This window comes from Salmo trutta, chromosome 17 (genome assembly GCF_901001165.1).
Source record: "Salmo trutta chromosome 17, fSalTru1.1, whole genome shotgun sequence".
Lineage (NCBI taxonomy): Eukaryota > Metazoa > Chordata > Actinopteri > Salmoniformes > Salmonidae > Salmo > Salmo trutta.
The window spans coordinates 22,319,659-22,342,667 of NC_042973.1; the positions used below are offsets into that span (position 1 = coordinate 22,319,659).

Genomic DNA, 23,009 nt, shown 5'->3' on the forward strand with positions numbered 1-23,009 from the left:
GGCTTAAGCTACTGTATGTACAGTGTTGTAACCTGAGCTGTGTCTCCCCTGCTATGCCTGCAGGACCTGGTGGACTGGCGGAAGCCCCTGGCCTGGCAGGTGGGCAACCTGGGAGAAAAATACGAGACCTGGGTGCACCAGCCTGTGGATCGGCCCATTCGCCTGTTTGGGAACGAGTTCATGGAGGCCAGCACCAAGACATCCTGGTAAGTGAGATGATATGTACATGTATCCCAGACACAGATTAAGTCCTGGACTTAAAGGCTTTTTCAATTGAGCCTCTTAAACTCTGGGGAGGTCCCAAACGTTCCCTTTAAGCATGCTTTTTAGTACAGACTAGGCTTAATCGCTGTCAGGAAAACCAGCCCATACAGTGTAGAAAAGCACTTACATTTACATAATTTAGCAGACACTCTTATTCAGAGCAACTTGCAGGAGCAATTAGGGTTGAGTGCTCAAGGCCACATCTGCAGATTTTTCACTTAGTCAGCTCAGGGATTTGAACCAGAGACCTTTTGGTTACTGGCCCAACAAGCTTAACCACTAGGCTACCTGCCGCCCTTGCTACCTTGTTACCTGCCGCCCTAACACTTGCATGTTACCTCAGAAACTGCTGTTTGATAAGTCCATATGATTTTCTGCGTGTAGGTATATGGTCCCTGCTGTGTGGATGCCACTGGTGTTCTATCTCAGCTGGTACTGCTACACCACCTTGGCTCAGGAGACAACCAGACTATTCGCCAGCACAGGTAACAAAGACACAATCATCAGACCTGGGTTAAAATACTATTTAGGGTAGGAAGTATTTGGAAGTAAGTTTTTTTTAAATATTTTTTTTATTTGAAAACACAAGTATTCCAAGATGGCGGATTCCAAGATGGCGTAGCAGTCAGACGTGTTTGTCTTTGTCCTGTCGTGTCCCTTGTATATATCTTTTTATATATTTTTCTTCGCATATCTTTTTAAAATGTTCCTGAACCTCAACTTCTAAATACTCTCCTGCAACCCGCCTCACCCAATGTGGCGTGGATCTGTTTTTTTCTAAAGTATTTCTATTTACTTCAGATCTGGAATCCCTCAACTGAAGCTAGCCAGCTAAGTTGACTACCTACCAGCTATCAGTCAGCAAACCACTGCTAGCGGTCATCAGCTAAACTTTAGCTCGGAAAGCTCTCGCCAGTACGTACAACGTGAGTCTAAGTAGAGCATAACGGAGCTAAAAAATAAAATTCTCTCCTTGTCCCCGGATTCCTACCGCAAACTCTGAACATTTTCATCTGGATCTTCGCAACTAGCTAACCGCAATCCCGGGTGACTACTCCTGGCTAGCGTTTCCATCCTGGAACAAGCACCAATTAGCCTGAAGCTAGCCCGGCTTGGGCTCCTGGGCTACCACCGAAGCCCACTCCTGGGCTACAATATCCGGAACTCTTCTACTGCCGGTATGGGGCGCGGAACCCCGCCGATCCTCTACGACTGGAATACCGGCATAATCTTCCCGAGGATTCCAACAGGCCCCTCAGGTGCGACGTCCGCTGAAGGCCCTTTCTACTAACTGCGGCCTGCTAGCTACCTAGAGCTACTTGGAACCCTACTAATCCACGACTGGTCTATCGACGTCACCGCACGAAGTCACCGCACGAGGCAAAAACAGACTTACCTCCATACGACGTCCCCCAAATTCCCTTCTGTTAACTTGCTAGCCCCGGTCTGCTAACTGCTAGCTTGCTTGCCCCGGTCTGCTAACTGCTAGCTTGCTTTCCCCGGTCTGCTAACTGCTTGCTTGCTAACCCGGTCCTGCAGTGCCTAGCTCCACTCCCACTCCCCAGGTGCTCTCATTTGTTGACTTCTGTAACCTTAAAAACCTTGATTTCGTGCATGTTAACATTAGAAGCCTACTCCCTAATTTTTTTTACTCACTACTTTAGCACACCCTGCCAACCCAGATGTCTTAGCCGTGTCTGAATCCTGGTTTAGGAAAACCACCAAAAACCCTGAAATCTTCATCCCTAACTATAACATTTTCCGCCAAGATAGAAATGCCAAAGGGGGCGGTGTTGCAATCTACTGCAAAGATAGCCTGCAGAGTTCTGTCTTACTATCCAGGTCTGTACCCAAACAATTTGAGCTCCTTCTTCTAAAAATGCACCTTTCCAGAAACGAGTCTCTCACTTTTGCCGCTTGCTATAGACCACCCTCTGCCCCCAGCTGTGCCCTTGACACCATATGTGAATTGATTGCCCCCCCCATCTATCTTCTGAGCTTGTGCTACTATGTGACCTAAACTGGGACATGCTTAACACCCCGGCCATCCTACAATCTAAGCTTGATGCCCTCAATCTCACACAAATTATCAATGAACCTACCAGGTACAACCCCAAATCCGTAAACACGGGCACACTCATAGATATCATCCTAACTAACTCGCCCTCCAAATACACCTCTGCTGTTTTCAATCAAGATCTCAGCGATCACTGCCTCATTGCCTGCATCTGTAATGGGTCTGTGACCAAACGACCACCCCTCATCACTGTCAAACACTCCCTGAAACACTTCTGCGAGCAGGCCTTTCTAATCGACCTGGCCGGGGTATCCTGGAATGACATTGACCTCATCCCGTCAGTAGAGGATGCCTGGTTATTCTTTAAAAGTGCCTTCCTCACCATCTAAAATAAGCATGCCCCATTTGAAACATTTAGAATTAAGAATAGATATAGTCCTTGGTTCACTCCAGACCTGTCTGCCCTTGACCAGCACAAAAATATCCTGTGGCGTTCTGCATTAGCATCGAACAGCCCCCGTGATATGCAACCTTTCAGGGAAGTTAGGACCAAATATACACAGGCAATTAGGAAAGCTAAGGCTAGCTTTTCAAACAGATATTTGCATCCTGTAGTACAAACTCAAAAAGGTTCTGGGACACTAAAGTCCATGGAGAATAAGAGCACCTCCTCCCAGCTGCCCACTGCTCTGAGGCTAGGAAACACTTACCGCCGATAATTCGACTATAATTGAGAATATCGATAAGCATTTCTCTACGGCTGGCCATGCTTTCCACCTGGCTACCTCTACGCCGGTCAACAGCCCGGCACCCTCCACAGCAACCCGCCAAAGCCCCCGCCATTTCTCCTTCACCCAAATCCAGATAGCTGATGTTTTGTAAGAGCTGCAAAATCTGGACCCCTACAAATCAGCCGGGCTAGACAATCTGGACCCTCTCTTTCTAAAATTATCTGCTGAAATTGTTGCAACCCCTATTACTAGCCTGTTCAACCTCTCTTTCGTATCGTCTGAGATTCCCAAAGATTGGAAAGCTGCCGCGATCATTCCCCTCTTCAAAAGCGGTGACACTCTAGACCCAAACTGCTACAGACCTATATCTATCCTACCCTGTCTTTCTAAGGTCTTTGAAAGCCAAGTTAACAAACAGATTACCGACCATTTCAAATCCCACCGTACCTTCTCTGCTATGCAATCTGGTTTTAGAGCTGGTCATGGGTGCACCGCAGCCACGCTCAAGGTCCTAAACGACATCATAACCGCCATCGATAAGAGACATTACTGTGCAGCCGTATTCATCGACCTGGCCAAGGCTTTCGACTCTGTCAATCACCACATTCTTATTGGCAGACTCAACAGCCTTGGTTTCTCAAATGATTGCCTCGCCTGGTTTACCAACTACTTCTCTGATAGAGTTCAGTGTGTCAAATCGGAGGGCCTGTTGTCCGGACCGCTGGCAGTCTCTATGGGGGTACCACAAGGTTCAATTCTCGGGCCGACTTTCTTCTCTGTGTACATCAATGATGTCGCTCTTGCTGCTGGTAATTCTCTGATCCACCTCTACGCAGACGACACCATTGTGTATACTTCTGGCCCCTCTTTGGACACTGTGTTAACTAACCTCCAAACGAGCTTCAATGCCATTCAACTCTCCTTCTGTGGCCTCCAACTGCTCTTAAATGCAAGTAAAACTAAATGCATGCTATTCAATCGATCACTGCCCGCACCTGCCCGCCCGTCCAGCATCACTACTCTGGACGGCTCTGACTTAGAATACGTGGACAACTACAAATACCTAAGTGTCTGGTTAGACTATAAACATTAAGCATCTCCAATCCAAAATTAAATCTAGAATCGGCTTTCTATATTGCAACAAAGCATCCTTCACTCATGCTGCCAAACATACCCTCGTAAAACTGACCATCCTACCGATCCTCGACTTCGGCGATGTCATCTATAAAATAGCTTCCAACACTCTACTCAACATTGGATGCAGTCTATCACAGTGCCATCCTTTTTGTCACTGAAGCCCCATACACTACCCACCACTGCGACCTGTACGCTCTCGTTGGTTGGCCCTCGCTTCATACTCGTCGCCAAACCCACTGGCTACAGGTTATCTACAAGTCTCTGCTAGGTAAAGCCCCACCTTATCTCAGCTCACTGGTCACCATAGCAGCACCCACTCGTAGCACACGCTCCAGCAGGTATATCTCACTGGTCATCCCCATAGCCAATTCCTCCTTTGGTCGCTTTTCCTTCCAGTTCTCTGCTGCCAATGACTGGAACGAACTGCAAAAGTCTCTGAAGCTGGAGACTCATATCTCCCTCACTAGCTTTAAGCACCAGCTGTCAGAGCAGCTCACAGATCACTGCACCTGTGCATAGCCCATCTGTCAACAGCCCATCGATCTACCTCTTCCCCATGCTGTATTTATTTATTTATCTTGCTCCTTTGCACCCCAGTATCTCCACTTGCACATTCATCTTCTGCACATCTACCATTCCAGTGTTTAATTGCTGTATTGTAATTACTTCGCCACCATGGCCTATTTATTGCCTTAATTTACCTCATTTGCACTCACTGTATGTAGACTTTTTGTTTTATTTTTTTCTACTGTATTATTGACTGTATGTTTTGTTTATTTCATGTGTAACTCTGTGTTGTTGTATGTGTCGAATTGCTACGCTTTATCTTGGCCTTAAATAAACCCAAGCATTTGGTATTTGAAATAATATATTTGGAAATAAGTATTTGAAAATACTTTCAAATAGTAGACTATTTACAGTTTTTTTGTTACATTTTGCACAAGTACAGTAAAATGCTAAACATGCAAGCCCTATCCAGCAGTGCAGTATTCAATATAATAAATAGTATAACTAATAAAATAAAAAACATGAGAAATAAGAAGTAATAGAAGTAGTTGATTCCAGCCACATTATTTGTTAATAAATCTGTCCAGCAAATTCATGCTTGTTCCCATGTACAGTCTAGTAGAAATGTGATTCTTGTTTAAGCCTGTATCTGTCCCACCCCATCCATCTGCAGACTATTCCTTCCTGGTGCACAAGTACAGCTTTCCCCTCATCTTTGTGATGGGCATGGTCATCTGGACCTTCATCGAATACTGCATCCATCGCTTCGTCTTTCACATGTGCCCGCCCGCCCACAACTATTACCTCATCACCATTCACTTCCTGCTGCACGGACAGCATCATAAGGTGAGGTACAGACATATACAGAAGAGAGCGAACAATACTCTGGAACTAACGTTTAAAATGTATCGTACTTAGGTGTTTTTTATGCCTCTTTGTTTATGATTCATTTGAAATTCCGAAACTTGGGAAACTGCAGAAGGATATACTTTTTGTTCCAAATCTAGGCCAAGCCATATGCTAGAATGATAAAACGAAACTGTGCAGTAACTACTCAAAGTCTATGTGCTCCTATACTAACACCATGGTGATTTCTCCCTTCCAGTCTCCCTACGATGGCTCCCGCCTGGTCTTTCCTCCTTGCCTAGCCTCAGTGGTGATAGGCAGCTTCTACCTGCTGCTGACCAAGGCCTTCCCTGAGGCCTTAGGGGTGTCCCTGTTTGTGGGGGGGCTGTTTGGGTACGTGGTGTATGACATGATCCATTACTATCTTCACTACGGCTCCCCCCAGAAAAACTCCTACCTGTATAGCCTCAAGGCATACCACGTCAAGCACCACTTTGAACACCAAAGAGCAGGTGAGGAGGACCAGTAAGATGGCGCCGACAGACATGACAGCTCTGCTTCTAGCTCATAAGCAACTTTGCAGTATTTTTTTGTGTGTGTGTTATTTCTTACATTATTCACCCAGAATGTTTTTTGTGTTATTACATACAGCCAGAAAGATATCAGAGCGACGGTAATGCACTAGCATTACATTCAGGAATACGACTTTCCCGAATTGGATCCTTTGTTCGTACCCCTAGGGCAATTGAACTTAACCCAGAGGCTGCTCTAAGACACCGCCGGCGGAGAAGAGTTGTTCGGAATAGACTTCTTGTCCAACTCAGGAGGCGTGCACACCATCCACTGCTTCCGAGTACATTACTCGCTAATCTTCAGTCTCTGGACAATAAAGTAGATGAGCTCAGGGCGAGGATCTCCTTCCAGAGAGACATCAGGGACTGTAATATACTCTGTTTCACGGAATCATGGCTCTCTTGGGATATACTGTCTCCATCCATACAGCCAGCTGGGTTCTCAGTACATCGCACAGACAGGAATAAAGAACTCTCCAGGAAGAAGAAGTGCGGTGGTGTATGTTTCATGATTAACTACAGATGGTATGGTTGTGATAACATAGAGTAAGTCCGACTCAAACAGGAAGTACCCGTGCTAAGGTCTATTCAACGCTGGTCTGACCAATCGGAATCCATGCTTCAAGGTTGCTTTAATCACATGGACTGGGATATGTTCCGGGTAGCCTCTGAGAATAACATTGACGTGGACACGGTGACTGAGTTCATCAGGAAGTGTATAGGGGATGTTGTTACCACTGTGACTATTAAAACCTATCCAAACCAGAAACCACGGATAAATTGCAGCATTTGCGCAAAACTGAAGGCGCCACCCACCGCATTTAAGCATGGCAAGGTGACTGGGAATATGGTTGAATACAAACAGTGTAGTTATTCCCTCATAAGGCAGTCAAACAGGCAAAACAAAACAAAACATCAGTACAGAGACAAAGTCAAGTCGCAATTCAACGGCTCAGACGTAAGACGTATGTGGCAGGGTCTACAGACAATCATGGATTACAAAGGGAAAACTAGCCACGCGGATAACGATGTCTTGCTCCCGGACAAGCTAAACACCTACTTAACCTGCTTTGAGGAGAACACAGTGCCACCGGCGCGGCCCGCTCCCAAGGACTGTGGGCTCTCGTTCTCCGTGGCCGACGTGAGTAAGACATTTAAGCGTGTTAATGCTCGCGAGGCTGCAGGCCCAGACGGCATCTCTAGCCGCATCCTCAGAGCATGCACTGACCAGCTGAATGGCGTGTTTACGGACATATTCAATCTCTCCCTATCCCAGTCTGCTGTCCCCACTTGCTTCAAAATGTCCACCATTGTTCCTGTACCCAAAAAAGCAAAGGTAACTGAACTAAATGACTATTTCCCCATAGCACTCACTTCTGTCATCATGAAGTGCTTTACCTGACCCACTTCAATTTGCTTACCACACCAATAGATCCATAGACGATGCAATCTCCATCGCACTGCACACTGCCCTATCCCATCTGGACAAGAGGAATACCTATGTAAGAATGCTGTTCATTGACTATAGGTCAGCCTTCAACACGGTTCTACCCTCCCAGCTCATCATTAAGCTTGGAGCCCTGGGTCTTAATCCCGCCCTGTGCAACTGAGTCCTGGACTTCCTGACGGGCCGCCTCCAGGTGGTGAAGGTAGGAAACAACATCTCCACTTTGCTGATCCTCAACACAGGCGCCCCATAAGGGTGTGTGCTCAGCCCCCTCCTGTACTCCCTGTTCACCCATGACTGAGGCACGCCTCCAACTCAATCATCAAGTTTGCAGACGACACAATAGTAGTAGGCCTGATTACCAAAAATGATGAGACGGCCTACAGGGAGGAGGTGAGGGCGCTGGTGGAGTGGTCCAGGAAAATAACCTCTCCCTCAACATCAACAAAACAAAGAATGGATCGTGGACTTCAGGAGACAGCAGAGGGAGCATGCCCCTATCCACATCGACGGGGATGCAGTGGAGAAGGTGGAAAGCTTCAAGTTCCTTGGCGTACACATCACTGACAAACTGAAATGGTCCACCCACACAATGTGGTGAAGAATGTGCAACAGAGCCTCTTCAACCTCAGGAGGCTGAAGAAATTTGGCTTGTCCCTTAAAACCCCCACAAACTATTACAGATGCACAATTGCGAGCATCCTGTCGGGCTATATCACTGCCTGGTACGGAAACTGCACTGCCCGCAACCGCAGGGCTCTCCAGAGGGTGGTGCGGTCTGCCCAACACATCACCGGGGGCACACTTTCTGCCCTCCAGGACACCTACAGCACCCAATGTCACAGGAAGTCCAAAAATATCATCAAGGACATAAACCTCCCGAGCTACGGCCTGTTCACCCCGCTATCCAGAAGGCGAGGTCAGTACAGGTGCATCAAAGCTGGGACCGAGAGACTGAAAAACAGCTTTTATCTCAAGGCCATCAGACTGTTAAATAGCCATCACTTACTGGTTCCCACCCAGTTACTCAACCTTGCACCTTAGAGGCTGCTGCCCTGTATACATAGACATGGAATCACTGGCTGCTTTAATAATGGAACACTAGTCACTTTAACAATGTTTACATACTGCTTTACTCATCTCATATGTATATACTGTATTTTATTCTACTGTATTTTAGTGAATGCCACTCCGACATTTCTTGTACTAATATTTATGTATATCTTAATTCCATTCTTTTACTTTTAGATTTGTGTGAATTGTTGTGAATTGTTAAATACTACTGCACTGTTGGAGCTAGGAACACAAGCATTTTGCTACACCTGCAATATCATCTGCTAAATATGTGTATGTGACCGATTTGATTTGAATAGCTCTTTGTATCACCATACTTCTGTTGTTATAGTGACTTCTGATAAAGAGGATGGGGGACAAACAAGATCAAGTATTATATTCAGTGCTTGACTTGGACTGAAATAGGTGCTGGTACTTTTGAGCTAATATTCTAGAACAGGAGCAGGATCTCAAGCAGTAGAACATTTTGAGGTACTGGTACTCATCTCCGCTGAGCTCCTGCCCAAGTCAAGCACTGATTATATTACCTCAGACTGTTCATATGTCTCTGTAATTGCCTGTAGTTCAGCTTTGTGTATGGTTCTCCTAAATATTATACCTAGATTCCTGTATGTGTGCATAAGTATTTCTGACTGTCCTCTCACTGATGGCATAAATTGGTTTCCCTCTGCAGGTTTTGGAATCAGCACCACATTGTGGGACTATCCGTTCAACACACTGATCCCTGAACAGACCTTTTAGAAGACCCAACTTACTCTACTCTCCACTGGGGGGCAACCTTCACCCATCCCTCTTATACCTGGCAATCAACCCCTTCAATGACCCCATACCCTTTGGCCCCAGCCTGTCCCCATAGTTTGTCTTTGTCTCTGTCTCTGGCTGGCTCTGGCTGCTTCGAACAAAACACAACACACTTCTCCAATATGTTCCACCTGCAAGTCAAAGAAGAAAGGTATCTTTTCAGAACTGGAGAGATGCAGGTTCGGGGTGATTCTGTATGTTTTGTTTATAATCTACAAAATTATCAAATGGAGATTGTATGACTATAATGCAGTAAGGAGGATGATACATGCAGTCACAGGATATAACAGTCAACATCCCACCAGAAACCGTATAGCCATCAAACTCAACTCTGGACCTTGAAGTCAGTTCCACTGGGTTTTTTCATTGTTCCCCTCTAATTAAGGCACTGATTTAGATCTTGGACACCAGGTGGGGTCAATTCATTATCAGGCAGAACAGAAAACCAGCAGGCTCCGGACCTCGTAGGGTAAGAGTTTACTAACCTGCAGTAGAGAGAGACTGGAAAGTGAGAGGGAGTGTGAATATGGAAGAGAGGATAAAGAGTGATGTTTAGGAGGGTGAAAGTTAGAGATTATAGTGGTCTTTATATACAGTTGAAGTTGGAAGTTTACATACACTTAGGTTGGAGTTATTAAAACTTGTTTTTCAACCACTCCACAAATGTCTTGTTAACAAACTATAGTTTTGGCAAGTCGGTTAGGACATCTACTTTGTGCATGACACAAGTCATTTTTCCAACAATTGTTTACAGACAGATTATTTCACTTAAAATTCACTGTATCACAATTCCAGTGGGTCAGAAGTTTACATACACTAAGTTGACTGTGCCTTTAAACAGCTTGGAAAATTCTAGAAATTGATGTCATGGCTTTAGAAGCTTCTGATAGGCTAATTGACATCATTTGAGTCAATTGGAGGTGTACCTGTGGATGTATTTCAAGGCCTACCTTCAAACTCAGTGCCTCTTTGCTTGACATCGTGGGAAAATCAAAAGAAATCAGCCAAGACCTCAGGACCTCATCCTTGGGAGCAATTTCCAAATGCCTGAATGTACCACGTTCATCTGTACAAACAATAGTACGCAAGTATAAACACCATGGGACCACGCAGCCGTCATACCGCTCAGGAAGGAGTACTTTGGTGCGAAAAGTGCAAATCAATCCCAGAACAACAGCAAAGGACCTTGTGAAGATGCTGGAGGAAACAGGTACAAAGTATCTATATCCACAGTAAAACAAGTCCTATATCGACATAACCTGAAAGGCCACTCAGCAGGGAAGAAGCCACTGCTCCAAAACCACCATAAAAAATCTAGACTATGGTTTGCAACTGCACATGGGGACAAAGATCGTACTTTTTGGAGAAATGTCCTCTGGTCTGATGAAACGAAATTCGAACTGTTTGGCCATAATGACCATCGTTATGTTTGGAGGAAAAAGAGGGAGGCTTGCAAGCCAGAGAACACCATCCCAACCGTGAAGCACGGGGGTGGCAGCATTATGTTGTGGGGGTGCTTTGCTGCAGAAGGGACTGGTGCACTTCACAAAATAGATGACAATATGAGGAAGGAAAATTGTGTGGACACATTGAAGCAACATCTCAAGACATCAGTCAGGAAGTTAAAGCTTGGTCGCAACTGGGTCTTCCAAAATGACAATGACCCCAAGCATACTTCCAAAGTTGTGGCAAAATGGCTTAAGTACAACAAAGTCAAGGTATTGGAGTGGCCATCACAAAGCCCTGACCTCAATCCTATAGAAAATTTGTGGGCAGAACTGAAAAAGTGTGTGCGAGCAAGGAGGCCTTCAAACCTGACTCCGTTACACCAGCTCTGTCAGGAGGAATGGGCCAAAATTCACCCAACATATTGTGGGAAGCTTGTGGAAGGCTACCTGAAATGTTTGACCCAAGTTAAACAATTTAAAGACAATGCTACCAAATACTAATGGAGTGTATGTAAACTTCTGACCCACTGGGAATGTGGGTCAGAGAAAGAAAGAAATAAAAGTTGAAATTAATCATTCTCTTTACTATTATTCTGACATTTCACATTCTTAAAATAAAGTGGTGATCCTAACTGACCTATGACACGGAATTCTTACTCAGATTAAATGTCAGGAATTGTGAAAAAGTAAGTGTAAATGTATTTGGCTAAGGTGTATGTAAACTTCCGACTTCAACTGTACGTCTAAGCTGTCCATGTTTATACCTTTAAGAAAATTCAGGAAACTCCCTTCTCTATCCCTCCCTTCTCTATCCCTGGAGTGTTTATGCAGCTAGAGGTCAAGCGGTAATAATACTTTTAGTAACGCTTAGTAACATTGTTGATAGCGTGCGCTCACCGAATTCACTGATGCTTAGTCTGAAGTGTCTTTCTTAAACTGGGGCATTTCCTTTTCAAATCTGTGGGAAGGTATGGAGGGAGCTGATTTAGTCTAAATGTGATTTAGACTAAATGTATAGAAATATTTGTACAAACAGAGACTGCATCTTTCCCTTTCTATCTCTCTCCTATACACTCGGGTTTGTTGTTGACATGTCAAATGAAGCGTCAGAATGAGTTGATGTTTTACTAGGTGGAAAGAGATGGAGTGAGCGAAAGATGGATGTGTATTGATGTGTAGATTGATGGAAGCATGGATGGATATGTCTTGTCATGGATGACAGAACACTGAGGGCATGAGGCCAGTCTACCAGGTCTCCTGCTGTAGGGAGGAGCACATGGCTACAGAACGGAGCTGATAAGGACTCCACTATAGGTTTCCGTGCCGCTCTCTGCATGTAGGATGACGATCTTGCATCAGACTAAACTACAGGAGGCTTTCGGTTCAGTTCCAGGCCGATCCTCGACTGTTCTGACTAGTTTTATAACTAAAGTTTCTATCCTTTATACCAACTTCTGCATTCCATATGTTTTTGTTCATTCCTTTATTCCCCTTTATAATTTGTCCTTTGGTTGAATCCACTACAGATAAGCCCAAAAACTCCAAAAGTTCCTCAGGGGACCATGGAGAGAGGAGACTGACAGGGGACCATGGAGAGAGGAGACTGTGACAGGGGACTGGGGCCTCACAAAGTACATGAGTCTCAAACAGTGATTTGAACCGTTAGGTCATAACGTTGTGTGTGTGTATGCGTGCGCGCTAAGGACAAGTCCTGGGTCCACAGTCTCCTATCACCTCCATTGGGGCTTGATGGGGGTGATTTATATGCCAAGAGAGTAATTCTTCATCACATAAATATGTGTAATCCAGCATTTGCTTTACTGTATAAAATCCTCCTCCTTGCAGTAATTTAAGTGGTGGTGGGAGTGGTCTGTTTGGAACTCAGGTCAGGGTTGGGTCGTGTTCACGTTGTGTTCGGACAGAGAACTGTCAGTGAAGGATCAGTAAGATACCCTGATTAGCATCAAGAACTCATATCACAGTTGAGAATATGCACATTCAAGACAATATTTGTACCCATGCTTATGATGATGACTTTTGTATGATGAACTTTTCATGACTTGATGAAGAACCAAATATTGTTGTGATATGTGAATGATAATGATGATAATAAGAATGCTGATGGTGTTGATGAAAATGATGATAATGGCAGTTGAGCTTGGCATGCCCCCTCCCCCCTCCTCTGTATCAACACCCACCCTAGCCTTTGACTGGACCAAGCGTCTTGCTGAGCAGGAGGGTGCCACTTTTTGGGTTAAAGTAGTATAGGCCTGTAGATATATTTTTCTATATTTATTAACAACTTGTAAGCTTTGATTCTGACAAATGAAATTCTCTGCTCAATTATGTAATAATATTGTAAAATCGGTTTAGCACGTTATGCCTTTGTTTTGGAATTTTAAATGTCTATGCAAATGGGGAAGTATCGGTAAATAAATGCCTTTATATTTCTGATTACTTATCATGTTTTGTTTTCAAATCAAATTTTATTGGTCACATACACATGGTTAGCAGATGTTATTGTGAGTGTAGTGAAATGCAGCTTTTTACTCTAAACCTACAATGATTTATTTTTGAATGGTCATGTTGAATTACTGAGCTGTAGATCATTATGTTATTCTTTGCCTTACTAATGGCTACTAATGAAGGTTTGATTTCCTACAGCATACAGTGGCGTGAAAAAAAAGATTTGCCCCATTTTCTGATTTTCTCTATTTTTGCATATTTTCGAGACTGGTTTTTAGATCTTCAACCAAAACCTAATATTAGATAAAGGGACCTGAGTTAACAAATACAACTTTTGATCATTTTCATTTATTTTAGAAAGTTATGCAAAACATAATAACTCAAAAGGTTGTGCCACCTTTAGCTGCAATGACTGCAACCAAACGTCTCTCACATCGCTGTGGAAGAATTGTGGCACACTCTTCCATGCAGAACTGCTTTAACTCAACGATATTTGAGGGTTTTCTAGGATAAATTGTTTTCAGTCCTGCCACAACATCTCAAGGGGGTTTAAGTCTGGACTTTGACTTGGCAATTCCAAAACATTAGATTTGTTGATTTTCAGCCATTCTGATGTAAACGTGCTTGTGTGTTTTGGATCATTCTCTTGTTGCATGATCCAGCTGCGCTTCAGCTTCAGCTCATTGACGGATGGCTTGACATTCTCCTTCAGATTGATCCGAAACAGAGCAGAATTCATGGTTCCTTCAATGATTGCAAGTCGTCCAGGTCCTGTGGCAGCAATGCATCCCTAAACCATTACACTACCACCACCTGTGACCACCATGCTTAACCGTTGGTATAAGATTCTTACTGTGGAATGCATTGTTTGGTTTTCACCAGACATAACGTGACCCATGTCATCCAAAAAGTTCCACTTTTGACTAATCTGTCCATAGAACATTTTTCCAGGAGTCTTGACGATCATCCAGGTGCTTCCAGGTGCTTTTTGGCAAACTTGAGTTGACGTTTTGGACAACACTGCTCACGTTATGTTTGGTGAAAATCAAACACTGGATACCACAGTAAGAACCTCATACCAACGGTCAAGCATAGTGGTGGTAGTGTGGTGGTTTGGGGATGCTTTGCTGCCTCAGGATTTGGGCGACTTGCCATCATTGAAGGAACCATGAGTTCTGCTCTGTATCAGAGAATGTATTACTTGTTAAACAAAATCTCTTTCTCTGAGCAATTGTATTAGTATAAAATAATAGAATTTCCCAATTTTGGAGGGCATACAATATAATATTGTATTTGAATTATTTATTTTATACAGTCATTTTTGCTAATCTTTATCAATTGTGTCAATAATTTCAGACCCCACTGCATATGCAGCCTGCTGTGTGTGAGTAGTTCAGTACTGTGGCGGCTATGGTCTGTGAGTCAGAGCTATGTGGGACAGTAGGACCCAGGGCGGGCAGAGGACAAAGGCAGGCAGAGATGGGAGGTGCCTGTCAGGGAGGAAAAATAAACGCAGCGAGCAGAGCTCCACACCCTAAAGGGAAGGAGAAGTTTCCCTGCATTCCTGTCCTGCAACTCAACTCTGAATCAACCATCTGCAAGGACAGATCCGTAGTGTGTAAGTGTGTGTGTGTGTTTAGGTCTGTGTTCAGGACCCCTGACCAGGCCCCACCTTTATTTCCGGACAACTGTGTGTATATGTTGGTGTGTGTGTTGTCTGTGCGATTGTGTGTATTCAAACATCACACTGGAGGGGGTGTGGGCCAGCTATCCACATACGCCTATTGACCTATACCTCAGCGCCCTGTCAGGTACCGTACACTCCTTCATACACTCTCATTATTCTTTACCTCCCTCCCTCCTCCTCTATCTAGCTTTCACTTTCTTCCTCTCGGCCTTGATGTTACATGTTATATCTCTGTTTTCAGAGGCAGAGTCCATAGGAAGTTGCTTATCTGCTCAGATGCTGCTACCACACTGCCGTTGCTCTCTGCGGTTCCTTCTTGACGCACAACATAATTTAAAGAGACAGTGAGGTGAAGCACTTAGAGCCAAGCACAAAGAAGACTATGTACTCCAGCCGGCCTGGCCCCTTGTTTCTGTTGATTACGTCTATCTCTGGCTACTGCTGCCCTCCTATGTTGCCTCAGTGTTCACAACTTCAGATCTCTGCCATCTGGTCATTCCTCTCTGTCCTCTCTATGTTTTACTGCTACCCTGTCCTCTCAGCATCACATGCAAATTGGCCTGCTCTCTAACCTACAGCCGCAACCTTCTATGGCCATTTGAACTCTCCATGTAAATGTGTGGATTACAGGGTGTATAAATATATCACAGATGATGAACCAGGTAACACACACTGCCTCTCTACAGGGATACGATGACATCACTAGGTGATAAAGGTGAAGGCCACAGGGAAACAACGGCATTGCTGGGTAATGAAGATGAAGGCTCCGTCCAAACACAGACGAAGGTCCTGAACCAGGGCTCCTGGACGCAGGTCAGCTGTCCCTGCTGTGTGTCTGAGCAGGTGGAGCCCCTGGTCCTCATCCAGCTGTCAGACAACACCCAGCCCGTCACCAAGAGGTGGCTCATCTCCCTGATCGAGGTGTCCGAGAGAGACGGAGGTGAGAGGTCAGGTCAGAAAGGGTCAGCAGCAGATCAGACGTCTTAAATCTTTGTTGTGTTTTGTTCCAGCTCAGTACTATTGAGTATTAACCCAATCTGATTCAGCTGATTCACCTGGGCTTCATGATTAGTTTATTAGTTGAGTCTCTTGTTACAAAGTAGTGTACGTACATCCAGTGACTGCTTTATTAACGTCGGTTAAGCCTGACGAAGACATTTGAGTCAAAATGTTGCACAATACAACTGCGGGAGCATTCATCAGTGTGCAGGTATCTACATTTATTAGCTGAATCAGGTGTCAGTCATTACCGGGCTGAAACTGAAGATTGTAGGACAACACCCTCAAAGAACACTGCAGTAGAGGCAAGGAGAATATGGTTGAACCCCTCTCTTCCTCCCTGGACTAGGCGCAGCGTTGCTGGCCCACCCTGGAGAGGATGAGTGTGGGGATGTGATCGTGGTGTCTGCTCCTCGCTGCACATTCCTCAGAGCCACAGAGGACCTGGGTCTGTGTAAGAAATACCACAATGGAGACATGGTTGCTTTCTCCTACAATGACAGAGACAACTTCAGCAATGTTGGTAAGAATGTTGGTAAGAATGTTGGTAATCGGCAGGGAAAGAGTAGAGGGATAGTTACGGTAACAGCAGTTACTAACACGACTAGGCAAGTTGAAATTAAACTTGTTGTGTAGATCTTCAGCACCCAGTACACCTTCTGTAGGAATACAATCAACACATTCACTGTGGTAATAAAGATCAAATAAAATCTGAAATGTAATATATATGACAGTCTTGATTGACGCCTGTCCTCTGTGTTACCAGATGACATGCAGGAGTTCCTGACGCTAGCGGAGCGTCAGTACATAGTCAAGTATGAGCTGGACTTTCTAAGGGCCCAGAAGGGGCAGAAAATCCCTGGAGTCCCTGAGTCTCAGGGGGTCCTGAAGGCCAGGGAGAACATATGTGAGTTTCTACTGTGTGGGTGTGTGCGTGTGTGTGTGCGTTTATCCGTGTGTGATTGTGTATTAGATATTCTGTTTACCTCAGCATTTTCTCTTCTCTTTGTCATTATTTTGCTTAGCTAAGCTGCTCTGCAGCAGAGCACCGCCTCTGGTTGATCATTTCTGTGCTCTCTCCTGTCCTCTCTTACTGCTCTGAGATCTGTCTCTGAGAACTACAACACACTGTCCCTTACATATGCTGGATAGCGTTAACAGTGTAATGCATTACTGCCGAGCTTCTAGCCCATCCCTCCTGTCTCTATATTGTAGGTCAGAAGCTAGAGAAGGCGGGAGTGATAAAGGACATCTTCCCTCTGCATGACAAGCAGAGACTGACAGACCTGTGCAGAAACTGGTACTCTGGGAAGCAGATTTGGGGACAGCCTCTTGGTAAACAACAACAACATAAATATAAACATAGACACACATACACAAACTTGTATTCCTTTATACTACTAATGGTCTCTCTGTCCTTTATGCAGACTCTATCCAAGCCTACTTCGGAGGCACCATGGGGTTTTACTTCAGCTTTCTGGACTTCTACACCTGGGCCCTGGTGCCCCCTGCTATCCTAGGCCTGGTGCTGTCCTTTCTGTTGCCTGGAGGTGGATCAGGAGCTGGGGTTGTGAAGGAGCACGCTGGGGAGGGGGTGGTTGAGGGGGTGGTAGAGGTGGACGACAGCCCCTCGGTCAGCGGTCACATGGTACAGGCCGTGTTCAGCATGTTGTGGTCCACGCTGGTCTTGGAGTTCTGGAAGCGACGCAGCTCCTCCCTCTCCCACCGCTGGGGCTTGCTGCACCTGGCCGAGCGCTTCGCTGAGCCCCGCCCTGGTTTCCACGGCACCCTGGGGATCAATCCTGTGACCGGGCGGCTGGAGCCCCTGTTCCCGGAGTGGCAGAGGCAGCTGCGTGTAGGCCTGGTGTCTGTGCCCCTGGTGGGGTTCTTCCTGGGGATGGTGGTGCTGGGTATGACAGGGTTCTACCACGGAGAGGCACTGGCACAGGGCTTCCATCAGGACAGCGGCTCCCTGTTCTCTGGAGCTCTGCTCTACCTGCCCTCTGTGGCTCACATCGTCTACACCAACATGCTGGGGAATGTGTACCGCACTGTGGCCATGCAACTCACTGAGTGGGGTGAGAAAGGGCACTGGGTGATGGAGAGGGAGATGGGTTTGATAGGGAGGAGGTGAAAAAGAAGCAGATTGAGAAGAGGGAGAGAGACAATAAGTTTGATGTTGATAAATAATTGTGGTAGGGGGTAAAATGTTTGTGAAAACAGAGCAAAGTTCACCGAAGGGCATAGGCTAATAGAATCATACAGAATGCAATTGGATACAAGGTGTCACAGATTGTTTGTCTGTAACACCTGAAAATCTGTTTATTTTCTTCTTGTAGAAAACCACAGAGAGGAGTCCTCCTTCCAGAACCATCATACCACCAAAGTCCTCCTGGTCAGTCCCACTCGTCCTTCCCCATCTGTCAGTTTATTCCTCTCCTCCCCTTCCTCTTCCTCCTTCTCCTCCTCCAGCTCCTCCTCCTTCTCCTATCCCTCTGGTCCTCTCTCTCTCTCTGTTCCTACAGAATATCTAAATCTGTTGCAATAGTCCCTGGTGCAGAGCTAAATGTATTCTGATACAGGTAGGTGTAGTGTGCAGATAGTATCATCTGTGTATGTATAAGCAGATGTGGGAGCCATTCCTTAGTGAGATGTAAATCAGATACAGTAAACGGGATATGTATTCAGTGTTTCCCATATATGCATTTAGCAGCGGCGGTGTGCTATTTTACCATCCCAAATCATTTTCAGTAAAATGTTTTCAGTGTGAACTTAAATGACTAGATATACTAGATATAAAGTATGTAGAAAATATAATGGAGTAATATATTTAAAAATTAGATCACCTCTGGGAACTAACAATCGCCAAAATAAAAACGTTCTCATGGGGCCCCCATTGATTTTGTTGTAATGTTTGAGTCACCCAGATAGCAAAAGAACATGGCATAAGCCATGGCAAAAAATGTGTACAATTGCAGAAAACTAGCTTTAAAACTCTGAAATGTTCTCTCAGCCCCATGGAAAAATGTGTAGAATTGCAGAAAATGTGCTTTAAAACTGTAAAATGTTCTCAGCCCCATGGCAAAATGTGTAGCATTGCTGGAAATTAGCTTTGAAACTGCAAAATGTCTCTTTTTCAGTTCACTTTCTTCAACTATTTTGCTGTACTATTTCACATTGCCTTCTACAAACAAGACCTTCCACTTCTAAGGAAGGTAAGAGATTTTAGCCGGGCAGCACTGTTTGTTTATGACTGGCCAGAGGAAATGATATACAATGTAACAGTAAAAATAGCTAATGTAAATAAATGTTTTCTTGAGCTGTGCAACAGAACACATCATGTTCTCTCTGTGTGCAGTATGTACTGCACCTAAAGTAATTGATCACAGCGTGTGTGTGCGGGTGGGGGTGCGTGGGTGCGTGTGCGGGTGTGAGTGCGCGCCCGAGTGCGTTTGTATATAGCAGGTAACTTTGTGTGTGTTTACCATCTGTCTGTGTACACAGAGGCTTGCGTCTCTGCTAATCGTGACCCAACTGGTGAACCAGTGTACAGAGGTGGTGGTGCCGTTCATAGTGGACTGCTTCTTCAGTGGTCCTCAGAAGAAGCAGCAGGAGGATGACCCAGATGTGGACAAACTCAGAGCCCAGAGAAGCCTGCCCCCTTTTCCAGTAAGTCCATGTAAAATGTTTTTGTGTTTGAATGTTTTCCTCTGTTTCTCTTCATTGTGCTCGTCTGACTTTCTTTGTATCTGTGCCGCAGGGAGTTAAGGTTGGGTGTATTTGTACTGTATGTGACTAAATGTTATGTTTTGGTGTGTAACTTATCGCATCTGTCACTATGTTTCAGGGCCTATTTGCTGAGTACATTGAGTTGCTGGTGCAGTTTGGGTATTTGAGTCTGTTCTCCTGTGTGTACCCGCTCACCGCCGTCCTCCTGCTCCTCAACAACGTCACAGAGATCAGAGCAGACGCATACAAGATCTGTAAACTGTTCCGTAAACCCTTCTCAGCCCCTGTGTCCAACATAGGAGTGTGGCAGGTCAGGTAGTTTTTAAGAGAGGGAATGTGAAAATGTGAACAGAGAGCGCATTTTACTGCAGATGGAAATTAGCCATGTAGCTAAATCTGGTGAATAAATACATGTGGTTAATGTAATTTTCAAATCAGTGCCTATCCATGTCGCTGTACACATGTGTCTGTCTTTGCTCCTGTCCTTGTATGTGCCTGTAACTATATTTATGTATGCCTTTGTATATTTCAGACAGCGTTTGAGGTTCTGGGGTTTGTTTCAGTCATGTCTAACTGCTGGCTGTTGCTACTGTCTCCTCGGGTCCGGGAGTTCTGTCTGGAGGGAGGGATTAGCGGCAGAAACATCATACTCTTCGCCATCCTGGTCGAGGTACAGTATGATTATAGTACAGTTCAGTATCTTGCTCATAACAGTTGTCTTATTCATAGCATATTACTATGTCATTATCTGCCCAACTGACATATGTTGTATGTACACTGAGTATAAAAAACATTAGGAACACCTTGCTCTCAAGAACAGCCTCAATTAATCTGGGCATGGACTCCACAAGGTGCTGAAAGTGTTCCGCAGGGATGCTGGCCCATGTTGACTCCAATGTTTCCCACAGTTGTGTCAAGTTGGCTGGATGTCCTTTGGGTGGTGGACCATTCTTGATACACACGGGAAACTGTTGAGTGTGAAAAACCCAGCAGTGTTGTAGTTTTTGACACAAACCGATGCGCCTGCCACCTACTAACATACCCCGTTCAAAGGTACTTACATTTTTTGTCTTTCCCATTCACCCTCTGAATGGCACACATACACAATCCATGTCTCAGTTGTCTGAAGGCTTAAAAATCCTTCTTTATTCTGTCTCTTCCCCTTCATCTACATCTAAGTGGATTTAACAAGTGACGTCAATTAGGGACCATAGCATTCACCTCGATTCACCTGGTCAAATCAAATGAAATGTTATTTGTCACATGCGCCAAATACAACAGGAGAAGACCTTACAGTGAAATGCTTACTTACAAGTCCTTAACCAACAATTCAGTTTTAAGAAAATACCAAATAAAAAGTAAGAGTTAAGAATAACAAATAATTAAAAGAGCAGCAGTAAAAAACAATAGTGAGGCTATATACAGGCGGTACCGGTACAGAGTCAATGTGCGGGGGCACCGGTGTCAAGGTAGTTGAGGTAATATGTACATGTAGGTAGAGTTATTAAAGTGACTATGCAAAGATAATAACAGAAACAGAGTATAGCTGCAGCATACCGGGGGGGGGGGGTTAGTAGTAGCAGCCATTTGATTAGCTGTGCAGGAGTCTTATGGCTTGGGTCTAGAAGCAATTTAGGAGCCTCTTGGACCTAGACTTGGCACTAAGGTACCGCTTTCCGTGCAGTAGCAGAGAGAACCGTCTGTGACTAGGGTGGTCAGTCATGGAAAGTGCAGGTGTTCTTCATGTATTGTATACTAATTCTTAGTGTATATGTGTGTTTGTTTGTTTGTCAGCATGTCCTGATCCTGGTCAAGATGATTCTTGCTTTTATGATCCCAGACGAACCAGACTGGGTCAGAATCAAGAGGGAACAGATTGAGTTTCACTCCATGCAAGCTCTTGGGCAGCAGGTGAGAGAATAATCATTATAGAAAAGCCCTGACCTTACTGTAACAATCAGGTGTCTGACAATCAAACATGTCCCTTTGACTTTACAGAAGCTATAAAGGTTGTGGAACACCCAGTGGTGGAAAAGTACTCAATTGTCATACTAGCGTAAAAGTAAAGATACCTTAACAGAAAATGGCTCAAGTAAAAGTGAAAGTTACCCAGTAAAATACTACTTGAGTAAAAGTCTAAAAGTAACTGGTTTTAAATGTACTTAATTACAGTGGTAGAAAAAGTACTACATTGTCATACTTGAGTAAAAGTACAAAGTAAAAGTAAATGCTGTACATCAAATTCCTTATATTAAGCAAACTAGCTGGCACTATTTTCGTATTATTTTGAATTACGGACAGAAAGTGGCACACTCCAACACTCAGACATAATTTACAAACACAGTAGTTGTGTTTTGTGAGTCCGCCAGATCATAGGCAGTAGGGATGACAAAGTGTTATATTGATAGGTGCCATAATTCTGCTTGAGCATTCTAATTGTAACGAGTACTTTTGTGTGTCAGTACATAATTTTCTTTAGGAATATAGTGGAGTAAAAGTAAAAGTAGTCAAAAATATGAATAGTGAAGTACAGATACCCCAAAAAACTACTTAAGTAGTACTTAAAAGTATGTTTACTTAAGTACTTTACACCACTGGGAACCCCTGAGGGGAAGTCCATAATCTCCTGTTGCCCTTCAAATGTTGGTCTGGACCTGGGGGCTCATTAGAATCAGCTGCCGTGGCGATGACGGAGAGGAGGATCCAAAGAGATGTCTGTCTGACCTCTAAACCTAAATCCTGGAGCCAGCCAGAGTCTGCCCTGAGAAGTTCTGTCAGTCTCAGTATCTCCCCCTGGAGGACCGCTCTAGTCATAACTAGAGAAGTCTCTCATGTCATGGGAGATAGCAGGAGAGTCAAACTAATTTTGCCCCGGGGGCCATTTGGTCTTCAACGAGGTCCGGAGACCTGCACTGAAAATGTGCTATATTTCCTCACTGTCAAAAAGTGCAAAAAATACTTCTCCATTGTTTTTGAAAATGTTGATACTCCTTGTAGCCTAGCTTTCATATCGGTGATTTTTAGGAAGCTGGACACACTCAAGAAACTGTAAGAATGTAGGCCCATTAGCATTTCTACACAGTTTCAATGTTGTTTTAGTCATTTTAAAGTATAATGAGTTTGATTCCCCCTAAAAAATGTATAATAATAATTTTTAAAATAATATATATACAGTACCAGTCAAAAGTTTGGACACACCTACTCATTTCTATATTTTAACTTTTTTCTACATTGTAGAATAATAATGAAGACATCAAAACTATGAAATAACACATATGGAGCTG

At 44.4% G+C, this 23,009-nt stretch overlaps 2 protein-coding genes across 8 annotated transcripts in view; both read left to right on the top strand.

Annotated features, from left to right (window-relative positions):
• LOC115151856 (fatty acid 2-hydroxylase) overlaps positions 1-9,925 on the top strand; it is a 44,301-nt gene extending 34,376 nt beyond the window's left edge. For 2 of the 3 annotated variants that reach the window (XM_029696153.1, XM_029696154.1), the window contains 5 exons: positions 64-206; positions 649-749; positions 5,330-5,502; positions 5,762-6,014; positions 9,269-9,925. In XM_029696153.1, the coding sequence (XP_029552013.1) occupies positions 64-206; positions 649-749; positions 5,330-5,502; positions 5,762-6,014; positions 9,269-9,336 (738 nt within the window). In that variant the 3' untranslated portion in view covers positions 9,337-9,925. The remainder of the gene's footprint in view (positions 1-63; positions 207-648; positions 750-5,329; positions 5,503-5,761; positions 6,015-9,268) is intronic. The other variant, XM_029696155.1, reaches the window with a different exon arrangement.
• A 4,865-nt stretch (positions 9,926-14,790) lies between these two features.
• On the top strand, positions 14,791-22,681 carry LOC115151857 (anoctamin-10). 5 transcript variants are annotated; one of them, XM_029696160.1, is made up of 14 exons: positions 14,792-15,121; positions 15,239-15,346; positions 15,684-15,937; positions 16,346-16,519; positions 16,763-16,903; positions 17,212-17,331; positions 17,424-18,074; positions 18,336-18,391; positions 19,137-19,211; positions 19,501-19,665; positions 19,844-20,035; positions 20,258-20,395; positions 21,520-21,636; positions 21,724-22,681. In XM_029696160.1, the coding sequence occupies exons 3-14, from the start codon at positions 15,691-15,693 to the stop codon at positions 21,730-21,732; spliced, it is 2,085 nt and encodes a 694-aa protein (XP_029552020.1). In that variant the 5' UTR covers positions 14,792-15,121; positions 15,239-15,346; positions 15,684-15,690; the 3' UTR covers positions 21,733-22,681. The 5 variants fall into 5 exon arrangements, 4 of the variants coding, with proteins under 4 accessions (XP_029552020.1, XP_029552017.1, XP_029552016.1 ...); XR_003867378.1 differs by lacking the exon at positions 15,239-15,346 and having other exon boundaries at positions 14,791-15,121; positions 19,844-20,040; positions 21,724-21,804; XM_029696157.1 differs by having other exon boundaries at positions 15,239-15,937.
• Positions 22,682-23,009: the final 328 nt, after the last annotated feature.

What these genes read in the sequence shown, in the direction of transcription:
- LOC115151857 (XM_029696157.1), top strand. Translation starts at nt 15,691, where the DNA reads ATGACATCACTAGGTGATAAAGGTGAAGGCCACAGGGAAACAACGGCA. An exon ending in ATACCACCAAAGTCCTCCTG is followed by an intron (nt 18,392 to 19,136) that starts GTCAGTCCCACT and finishes TCTCTTTTTCAG; the next exon opens with TTCACTTTCTTCAACTATTT. An exon ending in GAAGCCTGCCCCCTTTTCCA is followed by an intron (nt 19,666 to 19,843) that starts GTAAGTCCATGT and finishes ACTATGTTTCAG; the next exon opens with GGCCTATTTGCTGAGTACAT.